Consider the following 17,993-nt stretch of genomic DNA (forward strand, 5'->3'; position numbering starts at 1 on the left):
CTGTTCAGTTATTTAAAAATTCAAATTTATTTTGACATTTAGCTTGTGTGTTCTCAAATCCTGTTAAGGAATATGCCTATCACACTGCCCACTTTCGTCAGTTGTTCACTGCAGCTCTAAGCTCATTGAACACCCAAAACCACCCAGTGATGTATTAATTGTTGTTATATATGTAGTAACGATACGCAGACATTGAAAATTTTACGAACGCATTATCTAGACAGAAACGAAAGTAAAAGGAAATGGCGGCAGATAAATGAAGATTGCCTAAGTTTTTATAAAAAATGTGCACATTTCTTTTAAAATGAAGGAAATAGAAGAAATAGCATCATGAAGATATCTATTCAAGATAAGTTATTAATAAATTATATGTATATAGCGTTTTAATGAAGAATTTGAACAGAAGAAGGAAACAAAAGGAGAAAAATACACCTCCTAATACAACAACAAGCTTTCAAAACGTTGTTTTATGGATTTTATTGGGAACTTTTATTATGTTGCCCTCGGTATTACGATATTTTAACCCATATCAAAAAATAATACATAAAAGTATATTTTTAATATATTTTTAATACAATCATTTCCGTATTGTTTAAAATTAATACAGAAAAAATATATTATTTTTGTATCACCAACAAATAGGTAGATTATTTTTGTATTAAAATCTGACTTTGATTTTTTACAGGGTATTATTTTTGTATTTTTTGGGACTTAGATTATTTTCAGTATATCATTTTTGTATTTTTGTGGACTTAGTTTTTTTCAAGTGTATTTTTTCTGTATTAAAATTGAACTTAGTAATTTTACAGAAAATTACATACAGTTAGTCTGTATTATTTTTGTATTAAATTTGGACTTAATAATTTTTCAAAAAATACTATACAGTCAGTATGTATTTTTTTTATATTTATTTTGGACTTAGTGTTTTCTTTTACTGAAATTTGTATTTCTTTGAACTTAGGAAAATTTACAGAATGTCCCTGCAATAAGTCTGTTGGAATTAATATTTTTTCTCAGATTTTATTAATTAAGACCACTGCTATAAAGGTTGCTTTTATACTATTTACATTTAATTGCTATTTAGAACAGAAAATTTCAGTAGTTTAAATTTGTTAACTAAACAATTTCATTTTTAAAACGTCTTTACTAGGTGTGAAATTGTCATTTGGAAAGAGATAGATACGTCTAAGGGAACACCTATGCTGTACATGATAGTTGTAAACACGCGGTAAATTTTGAAGTTTCAGAGTTACAGACTTTCTTTTTGTGTTGAAAATTTTACAGCGTGTTTACAACCGAGTGTTTACACTATCGCCAACAGCACAGGTGGCCACCCTGCAGGCTTACAATAGACGAGTACATGTTATACTACTCAAAGAAATAGTTCATGATTTACCCGTGAAAACACATCCCAACCAAAGAACAAAAACAAACAACATGGAGAGTTCCACTAATCATGCTAATTACAGTACCTACGATGTTTTCTTGACTATACAACTCAATTTAGTATACATTATATTTAATTCAGTACGTATTACAATTACATGGAATAGAACTATTTAATTATCCGCTTTAAAAAAAAAAAAAAAGAAATTATTACGAAAGAATATCATAAAATAATATAGAAAATGTTGTGAAATTGGTGTAAAGGATAGTTGTTAAACATTATTTCAATCTCTGGTACCGTATGTATGAGTTAAGTTGTCCGTCAAAAAGGCTATATATTATGTATCTCCCGCTCGTTTTGATCATTATATTTGAACTTTATGGTCTACTTCACAGGTCAACTTGAATATAAAAATGGCTGCTCTCAGCGGAAATGATGACCGGAAATAACGATGTTTCGTAATCGGTAAATTCCGTAAGGAATAAAAAAAAAATGATTCTGATGATTAAATTGAACATCGTTTTTTTCTAACATAATTTTAGGTTTGTTCAATTGATTCAAGATATTTAAAACCATGTAAATATGTTTTCTCTAACTGTTCCGATCTCAACATCGGTAATTTTCGTATATATGACACAATATGATTGGTCAGATTTTAAAACTCTTCCGTACTGTTCTCTGATTGGTCAACAATATTTCACCCACGCCATTTTGAAAATTCTTCCCGGGACGTGTTGAGAAAGCTGGAGGTGATTTTGAATAAACTCTCATTTGCTCGCGAGTAAAATGGATCGAAAAACAGAAGTTCAGCATAATCATGGTACACAGGATCATATATATGAACCAAGGAAAGCAAATACATAAGGAGACTGACGTTTTTTAGGCATCATATCCGGACTTTTCTGGTGTAAACAACGACAGTTGCGGTAAGATTATGTATATTTTAGCACATTAAATGTTCAGTTTTTTAAATAATAACTTAGTACAAAGATAGAGGAACAAAGAATGCCTTTTTTACCCATTTTGTAGTATTGTAGAAAGATAAAATAGTACGGTTATTGGCCATGTGGGGAACAAGGGTTTTTGTGATAAATTCTGATTGGGGAGGGAGGGGTGGAAGATGGGGGTAATTTTCAAGCCTTTGGCTTCCTATTTCTAATTCATTCCAATTTTTTCAAGTTTACCAGAGACGAATTATTTATTTTCCCTTCAAAAACAATTCTGTAATTTGTATAAACTCAAATTTTTTCGAGAGGGGGGGGGGGGTAGGTTGGGTTCGGGGGGGGGGGGGGGCAGTTTATTTAAATAACATTGTGGCACACATTTTGTTTACTCTTTCAACGTTTTCAAGGACAGATTGTTTATTACAAATATTTTTTAAAAAATATTATATAAATCAGTCCCCCCCCCCCTTTTTCTTCTCCAGATTGTCAAATCAAATGGTTGTCCCCTAAGAAACACCCCAGATTAAAGAAAAGTAATTTCAATGGTACAATTGTATGGAATTTGGTGAACTCCGCTGGATCTTTTGGAATTTCAATTTATAATTATTGTTAATTTCAGTCAGCAGAACATTGAAGAAAAGCTGATTAGTCATGGAGGAAGAAGATCCCTCTCAAGAAAGTATTGCAGGTGTGTGAGCTAAACAAAATCTATAGAGAATTATTTTGGATGTGAAAATGTGTGTTTTGTTGAGGTAATGGTTCATTAAATTTTATTATTATATCATTCTGTTCTATATTTCACAGTGATGAAGTCAGATGAGATGACAGGTTGTGTGATTTGAAGATGGACTTCTGCAACAAAGTAAACACTCCTCTACCTTCTCCATACAAAAGAAACAGCAAAGCAGAGAGATCAAAACAGTTGGTAAAAGTACAAAGAAAACAGGATTAGTTAAACTTGTGAAAAATATCAAGACTATTGAAGAGCAGATTATATGTAAAAAGAAAGATCAAGACTAGAATTGGTAGCTGAATCAGTAGCCTGGCCACATTAATTACTTTTTAATTAGCTATTTGTACATTTAAGGTAATCTGACTGAGTTACTAAAATTGTTATTTAACAAATATTTCAAATAAATAAAAGATTTTTGAATAACAATCAATAGATGCTATTAAGAACCTCAATCTCCAACCCCTTTTCTTCAAATAACAATTTTTGCCCATGATCATTTTTGTAGTTTTTAAAACTCTGTTTTGTATTATTTTAAGCATTTAAATGTATTTTTTGTCTATCATTCTTGTACTTTTTTGATATTTTTGAAATACAATCCTTCATGCTGATAAAAATACAAAAACAATACATATTAATACAAAATTAATACATTCTATATTTTTTTCATACTTTTCTGTGTACTGTATTATTTTCATATTTTATATCTTTTTTGTACTTTTAATTGTTCCAGATGAAAAAATACAAAAATAATATATGTGATACAAAATTAATATATTCTATATTTTTTTTGTATTTTAATTCTTAAAGGTGAAAAAATACAAAAATAATATATGCTAATACAAAATTAATACATTCTGTATTTTTTCTATACTTTTCTATGGACTGTATTATTTTTATACTTTGGAGAGGAAAATAGAGAATTAATACAAAAGTACAAAAACAATACGTTTTTACAGGTCATGTGTATCATTTCTGTATTATTTCGAAAAAATAAAGTATATTAAAAATATATTTTTCTGTGTTTGGCTTGTAAAAAGTCTATTATTTTTGACCTAAATTGGAACCAAGATTTAGAGGGTTCCAAATTTGGTCATTAAAAATATACTTTTTTTGTATTATTTTAGTATTTTTTTCTTGTATTATTTTTGTATTCATTTTCGATATGGGAATTACCCTGACAAAATGAACATCGTAATAACGAGTCCGCACTGTATTGACTTATGGTTTGTGTATTGAAATACACAATCAACCATTAACTTTTTATGTATCATAAAAATACAATCTCTCCCTCTGAACTATGCATGCATAATTTAGCTGAAATTAGTGAATTTAATTTAGATTTTTACCTTGGTTTAATAGTGCTGTACTGTACCTATTTAAGACAATTAATGTGTTAATTTGCCCTTCAAAACATTTTTTTATAGTTTACAAGTGCATATAAATCATATTTAGAATAATTAAGGTTGTATATGATGTTCCTGGGGTTCCTTGTGGTATCCTTGTGGTATCCTTGTGGTTCCTTGTGGTACCTTGTGGTTCCTTGTGGTAAAAAGACATATGCTAGATTTAGCTACGTAGCTTGAATTACCTACATAGCTTTATTTACCTACCTGAAGTAGCTTTATTTAGCTACTAAATCAAACTTATTTCATAAACTAGCATTTTTCCCAGAAAGTGCAGAAAATTGCACTTTGATGCAGTGATAATTTTCAACTTTTAACTCATCTGAAAACAATTCGTGAAAAATTCACACTTGAAAATGTGTCTTTTTCTGCACAATTGCAATCAAAGTTCTAAAAGTTTTGGGGCTTTAATTTGTGACCTAACCGTTACTTCTTGATTGAAATTACAAAGAAAATCAGTTCTTGTTAACATGAGCACAATGTGAAGTAATCATACTTATCCATGCCTCATCGCACACAACGTGGTGTATAGTTACTCAAACAATGGAAATACATCTTTTCCTTAAAAGTGTTCAAACGCAGCAATGTTAAAACTCTCTCTGCTTTAGATTGCTTTTTAAATAATAACTAAAATAAATATAAGTAGACATTTACTTGCAATTTTTTGTCTTTTTAAAATAAAAAGCAAAATTGTGAAAAGTTGCCTTGAAATAGCTAAATAAATCTACCCGAGGTAGGTAAATAAAGCTACGGTAGGTAATTTTAGCTACGTAGCTAAATGTACTGGACCTGCTAACGGGCACTGGAAGTTAAGGACCCTCTCTACACTCCACCCTTATTTCAGGGTACTTTTGTGTAGTTAGACTGACCCATCATTTGATATAGAAATAGAATAATTTTTAACCTGCACTGTATGACATAATTTAAAATAAATCCAAGTATTCTAAAAAACATATTAGACCAAGATAGATTAGTTGAAAACTTTATTTGCATGTATTTTCACCATTTGAGAAAGCGAAAGTGAATTTTATTTACAATTACTTCATTATCTTTGTAGATTTTTCCTGGGTAAAAAAGGCACACTCCCTATCTTAAAAATGAATTAGTTAATTTCAAAACATCCTCCTTTACGCTATATAATTTTCTCAAAGTCCAAAAAAAACATTTTTCATCAGTGTATAGAGGGTCCTTAATGTAAATATTGAGTATGTGCATGTATAAAAAATTTACATTAACTTCCAGTGCCCGTGCATGCACTTAATAATGCATATCATCACACCCTGCTTATTTAGCACATTTGTTTTATAAACGCCAAACTTCTGAAAGTGTTCAATTGGCAATTAACTCGAAATTTAAAAGAATACAATTTTCTTGTGAAATATTCGATATGATCATATTTGAACCACGATACCTATTATATACTGAAACGCAAAAGAAACGCAACATCATATTTTAGAGGGAAATATTACATATAGGATATAATTTTGTATCTTAAAAGTAAGGACTTCTTTAATTTTGTAAATATCGGTAATTTAACGGTTGAATGATTTTCATACCATTACCGGAAGTTGAGTTTGAGTCTGCTTAACAAATATCAGAAATTGCAGGTTTAGCAAAATATTTGGCAATAACATGGGATTTTAAGGTATTGTATCTGTTTATCATAAGTAAATCAGCAATGTTCCGAAAAATAAATTCCCCTATCTTTTCTGTAAGCGATGCCGAGGCTTCCTGAAAATGACTTAAGTAGGCATTTCCATTGCTCTAGCTGGAAAATCTCAAAATAAAGGTGATGGAGAGTTGCAGATGCAAATATGACCTACATCACGCCCCAACAGTCTCTTACGTATCCTTAGCATGAATGACAGTTCTTGGACCGGAAGTCCAAGGGTTACTACACTGCGCTTGGCTAGAGAAAATTCGACCTCATCATCTGAAAAACAGGCATTTAAAAATGGCAAAGAATATTCCTTTCGCTCAGATCTGGAGACTGATGAACCTATTGCATCGTAGAAATCAAGCTGCAATTGTTGTGCATGGCAGACTTGCACGCTGTAATCGAGTGGCCGGGGTGGGGGGTGTTTTAACAGTCATGAGTTACTTTCTAAAGTTAAAAAATAATCATTTAACATTTTTATCAAATCTTTGATGTTTTCAAATCAAGTTTTACCTAAGTCTATTCATTTTTGAAAATCATTAGATAAAAAATTCAAATATTTGTAGATTACTGCTTGTTGCGTTTTTTTTGCGTTTCAGTATATTAAAGTTTAAATAAGTTTGAACTTACAACCAACGTCATGAACTATGAATATTCCCAGCTTCATTCCCTGAATATGTGCAAATCATTGTCCCTTTTGTGGGTATAAACATTCCAGGTTTTTTTCTCCAGGGATGCATTATTTCCTCACTGTCCGTTGTCTTCACTTTTTCATTACTTCAGCTTGGCATTCTTCAATGGCACACTTCATTTTCTATAGTTCGGTGTCTATTCAAAGTACAGTATCTCAAGCAAATCCAAATAAAATCTCTCCACCGACATCTTGACCTCATCCAATTTGAAAAACGCGGATTATTGAAATGGGTCACTCTTTGTCATTAAACCGCTTGATTTCCCACACCGTACACACTTTAAGATAAGCGCACAGTTGACCAGATAACGTTTGGTAATGTGTACGCGTTTTGATTCCATACGGGATTTAGGTACTTTTCGTTTTTAGTAGAAGAGTGCAGCTATAGCCTAAATGTTGTACTTATATAACTGTAACAGTATTGTAAAAATTAATTTACGGTAAAAAAAACTTCTGAACTTGAAGTTTTTAATTATTTTGTTGTAATAAATAATTATTTTACATTATGGTGCCAATGTTTATATTTATGCAGAAAAACGTCTATTTGTCTATTTATATCGCTGTATCTATATATAAACGTTATTATTTACATAGCTAAGACTTTGATTTTATTCCCACATTCAAAGTAGGTCCAACAAAACAGCAATTTCAATGGTAACAAGTCCTCAGATGTTATTATTGAGGGGTAAACCATAATATACACTGGCAGATTTAGAAGGGGGGCCAGGGCGCCCGGGTCCCCATTTTGTGTCCAAAATATATAAGATTTAATAAATAATTTTTTTGGTGTGGCTGTGGGCCCCTACCCCAACTCCAAACTTGTCAGCCCCCCCCCCCCTTTTTAAAATTTCTGGATCCGCCACTGATATAGTTTTAGGCCTATTTGTTTTATTGAATAGGCCTAGTGTATTCCCAAACTTAATAATGGGAGTTGTGCTGATTATAATCCCCTAGTACCTCAAGTGCACTATTCAGTATTCATCAACACATTGAAAAAATATCATATATTGTGAATGTCTCATATATTATTATATGTTGAGTCTTGACTTCAGGATATTCTAGGACTTAAAATTTAACAGTCCTCAGCTCAAGATATCCCAGGACTTATTTGATTCAGTTGGTTTTAGTTCAGAAAATGTTAAGAGTCCTGAGATTTCCTTATGCCAGGACTTGATCTCTTGTAAAAGTCCTGAAAAATCCTGGGAAAATCTTGTTCTGGTGAAGAGTTAACATGAAGTCCTGATATTTCCTGACAAAATCCTGTGCCTGATGTCAGGATATCTCAGGATTTGACAATTGTCAGGAGCAAAAATTTTGGAGAGCAGGACATGTCAGGATATCTCAGGAGAATCCCAGGATATCCTGACTTCTCCTGACCCTCCAGGATTTATTTCTGCAAGGGAAAGAAGAGGATTAATTTGCAGCATATCACTGCTCACACATCAGAGTTTATTTTCAGAAGGATGCATACCTTGTGTAAAATCACATGTATGAGCTAAACAAAACCATGAACTGCACAATTTATCGCTCTAAAAAATTATGAAATTTCTATTGGGGCACTTAAAGGTTTACAACTGTAACAAAAGTTGTTTAGTACTCTTAACTTACACAAAGTCACTTTTACTTAGGGTCCCGCATCTTCTTCCTGCAAATGCATTATACATTGCATAGCAAAGAGCACATCGAATGTGAGAGTATAATGATTATGTGACTAAATGTCACATGATTTATATCTTCAATAATATTCTGTGAAAAAATCTGAAATACATTCACTGATGACATGATAATGGTACAGAATTCTTACATGAAAGTTAAGCAAGTCACCCATGTATTTCATGATTTCTGAGATACAAGTGTATATTTCTTTCTTAAAATATTTTGGCTTTACTTAGTTGAAAGTTGTTCCATGATACTCAGGTGACCTTCAAGGCCCATGGGCCTCTTGTTGAATCTGTAGTGAAAATGCATTGTACCTGTGAAATTCTTCTCTGCTTCTGGGCATATCGGAAGAAAACTGAGTAAAAGTTTAAATGATATAAGTAAGCGTATTTCTACCAGATTTTTGAACATCTGGACCATTTGTCTAAGCATTCTAGTCCTGGGCAGGGCTCTATTAATTTTTGTATTCTACTGAGAGAAGTTATTCCCCTTTTCCATTCACCTTTGATAATTAATCACTGTAAATAATGTATTTGAAAGGTTAATAGAATAAGATAATTATGCAAGAATGTTTATCATATAATTCAAAAACTATTTTCTTAGTTTTAATAATCAGGTAGACCTGTAAGTAATAGATAAATAAAAATGAGACAAAAATAACTTATCTTATTAAAAGTTCTTCAAAGACCGTAAGAGAGGTCAATGCTAGAGGTCTTAATATGGGTTTAAAAATAGTACAGAAGCACTAATAGTTTGTTAATAGTCTGCATGGTGATAGTGTTAAGTGGGGGACAGATTAGAACTTAATTTATGAGTTGACACTGAATACTAGACTAATTATTTTGTTGATCCTGATCTTCCTACCTCTCTTGCTTTAGGGCAACAAAGCTTCATCTATCAGTGTATTTAACTTCTAAATTGTTGTATTATACTCAGGTGACCGTTAAGGCCCTTGGGCCTCTTGTTTTTTATGACATGGCGGATCATGTTTTTCACCCGATTTTTGCCAAACAACCCAAAAATCTCCTGATTTCTGGATTTTGTTCATAAATTAGGTTGCACTTTTAACTTTCTGTTACAAGCCAAGCTTGGATCTATAAACGTAAACAATGCCAATGGCTATGTTCAGAAGGCCATGTACCAGTAAATTATCAATGCAGGTGTAATCAATTACCTGGGAATGTTTTGACAAATCAAAGTTTGAAGTCAATTTAAAATCGCTTCCGATAGAACTTGATTGTAATCAGGGCCAGCAGAAACAAATTGAACCAAGAAAAAGAGAAACGATATTTATGAACATATCAAGGAATCTTGGAAAACAACTTTCATTAGATTAAATAAAGTGATCGAAGATAATTTAGGCCTAACTGTACATTCAATACATATTGTTTTGTTGTTTAATGTCTATCTCGAGAATTTTTCACTCATATGGAGACGCCAACACTTGCCGTTGGAGGGCTACAAATTTTTTACCTATACTCAGCACTCAGGACCATTGAGCAGTGAGGGATCTTTTTCATGCCAGCACCTACTGCGACTCGATCTCGGCTTATACGGTCTCATCCGAAGGACTGGCCTCCATGTCCTGCAGTGGGATTTGAACCGGCGACGTAAGGATCAACTCCTTACTCCACGACTCTAGAGCAGACGCTCTAACCACTGGGCCACACGGGCAACCAATAACTAATGGCACTTGTTAATTGAATTAATTCGGGAGAAGAAAAATAACTTCAAAATGAAAATTAGAATTCAGTGCTCTTTTTTAACATGTTAATTTAATCAATATATATTAAGTTTTTGTCATTGTAAGTTAAAGCCTTTTTTTAATAAAAAAAATTCTCAATACACAAATACCTATATATTTAAAAAAATTTAATCATGGTAAATATGTTGTGAATGTCGTTACGTGTTATGACCAGATTTTTTACTTTCCAAATCTGATCATGACCAGATTGTTACATGTTCGAGGTTGGCAAGTATGATTTTTGTATGAATCCAATGTCAACTTCGTGTTTATCTGTGCATCTCTCCATACCAAATTTTCGGTGCAGTTTTTTTCAGCAACTACTCATTGCAGATGCTTGAAATTTCAAATGAAAGCCATAGTTCCAACAGACTCGCTAGAAGGTCTTCCACTGAAAAATCTTCTTCTCAAGAACAGTAAAGCCATGATCGGTCATAATAATTTTGAAGCATACTCAGGTAGTGTAGATTCAAGTTTGTTCAAATCATGACCCCCAGGAATAGGGTTGGGCCACCATGGGGGGATCAAAGTTTTACATAGGAATATATAGGAAAAAATCTTTTTGAACTTTTCAAGAAAAGCATTACCGTGATTAGCCATATATATATGGAAGCATTGTCAGGTAGTGTAGATTCAAGTTTGTTCAAATCATAACCCCTAGAATAGGGTGAGGCCACCATTTGGGTTAAAATTTTACATAGGAAAAAATAGGAAAACATCTCAAGAAAAGCAAAGCCATGATTAGTCATTATTTTGGAAGCTTAATGTTGACTTAAGTATGTTCAAATAATAAGGGAGGAGGGGGGGGGGGGGGAATGGGCAATCAAAGTTTTACATAGGAATACATAACGTACATTGAGAAATTTTTGCCCCTGTTTTATTTTTGCCCTTCTCACAGGTGGGCGAATTTAAAATGGGGCGAATTCAAAGAAGATACTATAATTTCTTAAACAGAACTGCAACTGTACTAATGTAAAACAGGGCAAAATTGTTTGCAAGTATGAAAGGGCGAAAATAAGACAGGGTGAATAAGACGGGGCAAAAATAACCCTGTATACAGTAGGAGAAATCCTAAAAATTCTTCTCAAGAACAGCAAAGTCATGTTTAGCATTATTTGTATTGAAGCAGCCACAGATAGTGTAGATTGATCCTTATGTAACAGATTTGAATCTACTGTGTGATGTGGAGAATGAATAGTTATTGGAATGAGACCGTAAAAACTGAGTTTCTGTGTCCCAGTATGTCCCAGAAAAAAATCGCTTGTTGCTCAAGGGCTTTAAATGTTAAGTACAGATCAAAATTAGCAGCCCTCCAGAAGCAAGTGGTGGCATCTTAATACGAGTGAAAAATTCTTAAAGGGCGTTGAACAAACAAACAAACTTCAGGTAACTGTTAAGGCTCTTGGGCCTCTTGTTAGCTTACCTGAGCTAAAAGCTGAAATGAGCTTTCCTGATCACCTGTTGTCTGTTGTCCGTCCTTCAGTCTGTAAACTTTTCACATTTTTCAACTTCTCAAGAACCACTGGGCCAATTTTAACCAAAGTTTGTACAAATCATCCTTTGGTGAAGGGTGGTTGAAATTGTTAGAATGAAGGGCCAAACCTCCTTACAAGGGGAGATAATCAAGATAGTACAAAAATAGAGTGGGGTCTTTAAAAAATCTTCTTTACAAGAACCACTGGGCCAGAAAAGCTGAAACTTATATGGAAGCATTCTGAGGTAATGTAGATTCTAAATTATTCAAATCATGTCTCCTGGGGGGAAGTTGGGGCCACAGTAAGAAATAAAATTTTTACATTGAAATATTTAGATGAAATCTTTAAAAATCTTCTTCTGAAGAACCACTTGGCCAGAAAAACTGAAACTTATATGGAAGCATCCTGGGGAAGTGTAGATTCTAAATTGTTCAAATCATGACCCCGGGGTGGGGGGGGGGGGGGAGGGGGGCCACAATACGTATTATAAGGGGAAAATCTGGTGAAGAACAGCAGGGTTAAAGCTACTCAGGTGAGCATTGTGGCCCAATGGCCTCTTGTTTTTAGTTCAGCACTTTATATATATTCTTTTGACTGGATGTTGAACTTTTTTTTTCTTCATGCAGAGAAGTGTCGTATCAGATCAGATATGAAGGAAATGTGACAGAGAGTACAAAGATCAAATTCATGACTGATGGAGTCTTGTTGAAGGAAGTTCAGAAGGTAAAAAGAAGAGTCATATTCTTCTCAAAACTAGTATAGGGATGCTTAGAAATTTTTATATCTCCGCAAATGAAGTTTAGGGTAGGTATATTAGAACCATCATGTCTGTCTGTTCATGTCTGTCCATCTGTCTAGCTGTCTGTAGACATGATTTTGTCCAAAAATTTTATTGGAGACTAGTGGAATTGATTTTTCTGAAAATATGTCATAGAATTCTGAAAAAATGCTGTGCAGAACAAATAAAATCTCAAAATTTGCTGTTACTTTAGATGTCTTGAGGACTTTTGAAGAACTTCTATCAAGGCAGCAATTAAGGAAGTTATCCATACTCAGAAGACCCCCCCCCCCCAAAGAATTTTTTATCCCCTCCATAAAAAAAAAATGGGGGGGGGGTGTATTGGAATCAGCATGTCAGTCTGTGTGTCTGTAGACATGATTTTGTCAAGAAATGTTCTCCAGGACACTGGTTGGATTTGTCTGGAAATTTATACACTCATTAATCAATATATAAAAATTTGCATTGGGTATTTTCATCATGAGGCCATTTAATAAAAAAAGTCTGTTCGTCCTATCCTGACCAACTGGCAAAAAAGTGGCCCGACTCAAAATTTTTTTTTTTTCATTCCAGTGCTTAATATTTTTTTTCTTTTTATTCCTCTTATACTATCAACAAATACATTAAAATTTTTTGGAAAAACAGATTTTCCTACTTATCTACCAACCCAATTTTAAGCTCAACTGTGCTGAAAGCTGAAGTGAGCTTTTCTGATCACCTGTTGTCCGTCGTCCATCTGTAAACTTTTTCAACTTCTTCTCAAGAACCACTGGGCCAATTTTAACCAAAGTCCATACAAAGCATCCTTTGGTGAAGGGCGGTTTTAATTGTCAAAATGAAGGGCCTTACAAGGGGAGATTATCAAGATAGGACAAAAATAGGGTGGGGTCATTAAAAAATCTTCTTCTCAAGAACCACTGGGCCAGAAAAGCTGAAACTTACATGGAAGCATTTTGGGGTAGTGAAGATTCTAAAGTATTCAAATCATGACCCCCTGGAATAGTGTGGGGCTACAATAGAAAATCAAAATTTAACATTTCGTTATCAAAATTACCCCCATGTCTGTTTACAATATGGAATTTATTCTTGAGGTGCACATAATTCTTGAAAGCTATAACATTGAAGACATTTCACAAGTCAAAAGTATATTGTCATTTTTCATTACAAAAAAATATTTCATCAGTGGTATTTCTCAGATTTGATGCATATTGCATGCAACTGTGAGGTATACTCAAGTAGGTAAATTACTGAAATTTAGAGCATATGTGATATGTTTCTGCTAGGAATAAGGGAAACTGCCCAATCACGTATGCAGGTTATGTTCCCACCTCCGCCCACCAAGATGATATGCATCTTAATTTTTGTTAAAAAAGGACCCCCCCCCCCCCCCCCCCATGATATCCACCTTGACTTTTGTTAAAAAATTAGTGTTGCAATATATTTCTAATTTTTTTACCTTATTTTAAACTTTATATTGAGATACTGGGTGCCCTTGAATACTAGGTGATGGTATCTTGTTTAAAGTCCCTCATGAGAATTTTTCTCTCATATGGAGACATTGCCATTAACGGTAAAGTTCATGCTGCGAGGGGATGCTCCGCTTAGCAGTGCTCTTGTTTCATTAAATACAGTTTTATAACAATTTTTAAAAAATGTTTGTTAGCTATTCTGGTCAGAGACCAGAAGTGCTGTAGTCAGTCAGTCCGTCTGTCTGTCTAGTCTGGTCCTGATTTTTAAAAAGAAGGCTAGAAATACGTTTTAATGGCAAATAATTATTATTTGGTCCAGCATAGATTTTAACCTATTTCGAGTATGCTGAATCTGAAAAAATATGCTGGCCTTCATGAAAATGGCATTAGAAAGGTCAAAATGGCGATTCAAAATGGCGGACATCCAAATTTTCTAATTTTCTCTTAATGTCATTCAAATGGGAGAAAGAATGTGTGAATATCTCACTGAGTGTAATGCAACTATAAAAAAGATTAAAGAATGCTAACATTATTACTTTAATTCAGAAAATTTAGTCTTTTCAACTAGGGATGTCAAAATATTTATTTTCTTTAGTCGAATATTCCATTGCATTATTCGAACGATAGTCAAATATATTAGAAACTTTTTCTAAAAATAAAATATTATTTCAAACTTCAATGGTACATCACATATTTAACCCAAAATCCCCCTTTTTTAACCCCCTTCCCCGCAGTCACGCATTTTAACGCATATACCGTTGCCCAGCAATCACGCACTTTAACGCACATTTCGTTTTTGACGTTCTCTGCTCTGATAATGCGTAAAGTTTTGATGGTATGATAATGAATGATTAGATAATAAATTTTTGTATTTCTATTCTAAAATATTTTACAAATAAGAATATTTTTCCTCATTTTAATATGTCCGAGTCGTTCAATTTATTTGATGAACTTCGGGTGTGAGACAAGTTCAGAAAGTCTTTCTTTTGACAATAAATAAGCTCACCACTTGAACCACTGGGTTGGTGATGTAGAAGTCTCCCAATCTTGTGTGAGATGGGACCCTTGATCTAGAATTGATCAAATTCGACAAATGAAAAGTTTTTTTATATAGATGTTTGATAAAAGTGTGTGCAGAAATTGACAGAAGGAATGGATAAAATTATGAAAGAAGAAGTCATACTAGTACAGCTGAAGAGAAAAGAGGTTTTGTTCATAGAATAAAGCCTTGTTCTAATTTACATGTAATTTTTTTTCTTGTTCGATTTAAATTCAAATTCGTAAAAATACAACCTGATTTATTCTGCATTACACAGCAATCAAACAGAATACTCATATACAAAAATAAAGGGAAAAAAAGGAACGACAATATGTTGAAAAGAAAGTAAAATACTCATGTATAGGTCAATTCCACTTTAGATGATTTCATTATCACATCAACGTTTCCAATATTGGTAAAATAAAAAAGAAAAAAGAAAAAGTATTGCATTTATGTCTTGATTTCCAACAATATAGGTATATTTAGATAAAACAAGGTATCCAGGAAAATTTGATGCAAGTATACTGGATACTTGTTTGATATTTTTAAAAACAGGGACGGACAAAAAAAACGGATACAAAATAAAAAGACATGTGATGTCTTATGATTAGTTTTATCAGTGGGTATATGGTCCCTTAGGAATATTCCTTGATTCGCATTGAGTACATTTATATTGTCTGTATATTAAATACCTATTCACTTATCAGCCACTACCGCATGTAGTTTAAGAAAATATATACATACACTGTAGGTTCATGTATGTCTACACTGCATACACTAGAAATAATAAGTTTAAGAAAAACTCCAAGAGAGGTAAACTTTCCAGAAGAGGACGACGATGTGGTCCGATGTGATTCTTCCACCAGCTATATGTTTATGTTATACACAAAAAAGACATTTGACATCCGTCTTGTGGATGGACAGTTAACTCGTGACTTATTTACTACCTTGATCTGCACTACCCTTAGATACATGAATGAGGAACAATGCATTTAGGCGCGTAAAACTCTATTCCTTGCCCGAAACGGAGGGGGGGGGGGTTACACATCTTCGATCAACAGCTATATAAATTTTTTCCTACATTTGATCTCCGGAATTATGTTCAGTATTTTTTTTTCTTCGATCAACAGCTTGTTTAATATAAGGTCTGATTAGAAATTATTCACTACATTTCATCTCTGGAATTATGCTCAGCATTTCCGACATTTTTTTTTTTTTTTTTTGGTGTGGGTTGGGGTCGGGTGGGGATGGGGCTTAATATGCATCTTATGTCTACCAAGTTTATGAATAAACGATCGGTCTACTACACATGAATTATATTATGTCAGTGATTGCACCTAATTTATGTCCGAAACACTTGATACTGATCTCAAAATTAACACTGGTTTCTTTAAAAACAAAGCAAAACTTTTACCCTAATTTGATGTAAATGATTTATTGATTAAAGATTTTGATTTTCGATAAGGAAAGTCTTCAGACCCAGTTTTATCAAATGAAATGTACTCTTCCATAAAATTCGGAAAATAAAACTATAAAATGTCAGTAAACTATAAAATGTCAGAAATGAAAATTATAGAATTTTTTTTTAAATTATGGAATTAAACAAAATGCAGCCAAAATATTGAGACGATCTGTTCATTCTCCTTTCTGATCTACATGAACATTTTTTTTTTCGGTCAGAATCTTATGACTTTTACAAACACAATCAATTAAAGATTTTTTTCTGCCATTAATTTGTATATTTTAATAAAATGATGATCATAGGGATAATGACGAAGTCACGAAAGTGGATATTGAAAAATCTGTATATACACTACGCACCAACTCCTGATAGATCCTGAGTAATTGATTGATTTTATTGTATACCATGTTTCTTAATTTGACTTTATTTTCTGTTTAAAGTTTGATTAAATTTGATATAAATACGCTTTTCTCTTTGTAGAAGTGGACAGGCTTTTGCCTACATCCACACCGCATGTTCATAAAATTCATCATGTCACAAAATCTGATAAATTGGAAAAATTGTGGAAATACTTTCTATATTTTTCAATAAATACAGCTACAGTTAATGCATTTACATAGAAACCCTTTAAAGAGTACTGCCTGATTTGCTCCACAAATAATCGGAATACTTCGGACACCATTGGGAAAAAATATCGAGTACTGACCCGTACGTCCAACATGCAAGTTCTTAGACTCACTTGTAAACTATTTTTTTTGTAAAAAAAAAAAGTGTTTTAAATCTATTCTAAAGAAAAGATATACTGCATTTCGATGTGTTTTATATAAATTCGCCTTTAGCAAAAAAAAAAAAAAAAAAATTCTTTCATGTTTTTTTTAAACGTGCTAATTCTTTTTAGTAGTCAACATGTACCTTTAGGTGTAAAGATACTGCCATCTTTGCTAGGTAAGGGTTTCCGATCTGCTTCACACCTCCACAACTAGAGTAGATTTTGGATTGGAAACCCTTGGCTAGCGAGGATGAGATAATGCTGTTTAACACAAAAATTTATTATGATAAAGAACGAGTGCACTTATGGGCCCCAGTAAAATGTGAAAAAATGAAGAATCAAATTAAGCATAATTTTTCATCTCAGATAATTAATTGATATCTAAACCATAAGATTCAACAAATTTTATAGCTGAAATTCATGAATATACAAAGAGCAAAGCCATACAATGTGGTAGGGGTCAGCCAACATTCGTGATTTTCTATAGTAAATCGAGGACGGTCATTCATTTCAAAGCTTTTGTTTACTGTCAGCCTAACGTTGTACAAACTTGTGCAAATGACAAAAAACGCATTATACCTTTATAAAACTTGTGTGAAAGTAGGAAATTTGTACAAGATTAGGCTTGTACTTAAAATATAAAAAATGTATGAAAAGTTCAATGTTTTTCCTATAGCAAGCGAGAGCTATTTACCTGTATGACCTATGTTGAACCCACCCGTGGAATAAATTATTTAAAATACCGGTAGTCACGTGAGTTCTACCCAGGTAAACATTCCTCAA

At 32.9% G+C, this 17,993-nt stretch overlaps 1 protein-coding gene and 1 long non-coding RNA gene across 2 annotated transcripts in view; both read left to right on the forward strand.

Moving 5' to 3' along the window:
- The window catches only part of LOC133206146 (probable ATP-dependent RNA helicase DHX37), a 725,850-nt gene that overhangs the window by 159,012 nt on the left and 548,845 nt on the right, over positions 1–17,993 (forward strand). The window contains exon 7 of the mRNA XM_061342078.1: positions 12,320–12,416. Coding sequence (XP_061198062.1) covers positions 12,320–12,416 — 97 coding nt within the window. The remainder of the gene's footprint in view (positions 1–12,319; positions 12,417–17,993) is intronic.
- On the forward strand, positions 1,866–3,227 carry LOC133206370 (uncharacterized). The gene is made up of 3 exons (XR_009723755.1): positions 1,866–2,313; positions 2,951–3,019; positions 3,136–3,227. It is a non-coding gene; the product is annotated as an uncharacterized LOC133206370 (long non-coding RNA).

The sequence above is a fragment of the Saccostrea echinata genome, unplaced genomic scaffold (assembly GCF_033153115.1).
Source record: "Saccostrea echinata isolate AGI-Se365-2 ecotype Australia unplaced genomic scaffold, CSIRO_AGI_Sech_v1 ptg000054l, whole genome shotgun sequence".
Lineage (NCBI taxonomy): Eukaryota > Metazoa > Mollusca > Bivalvia > Ostreida > Ostreidae > Saccostrea > Saccostrea echinata.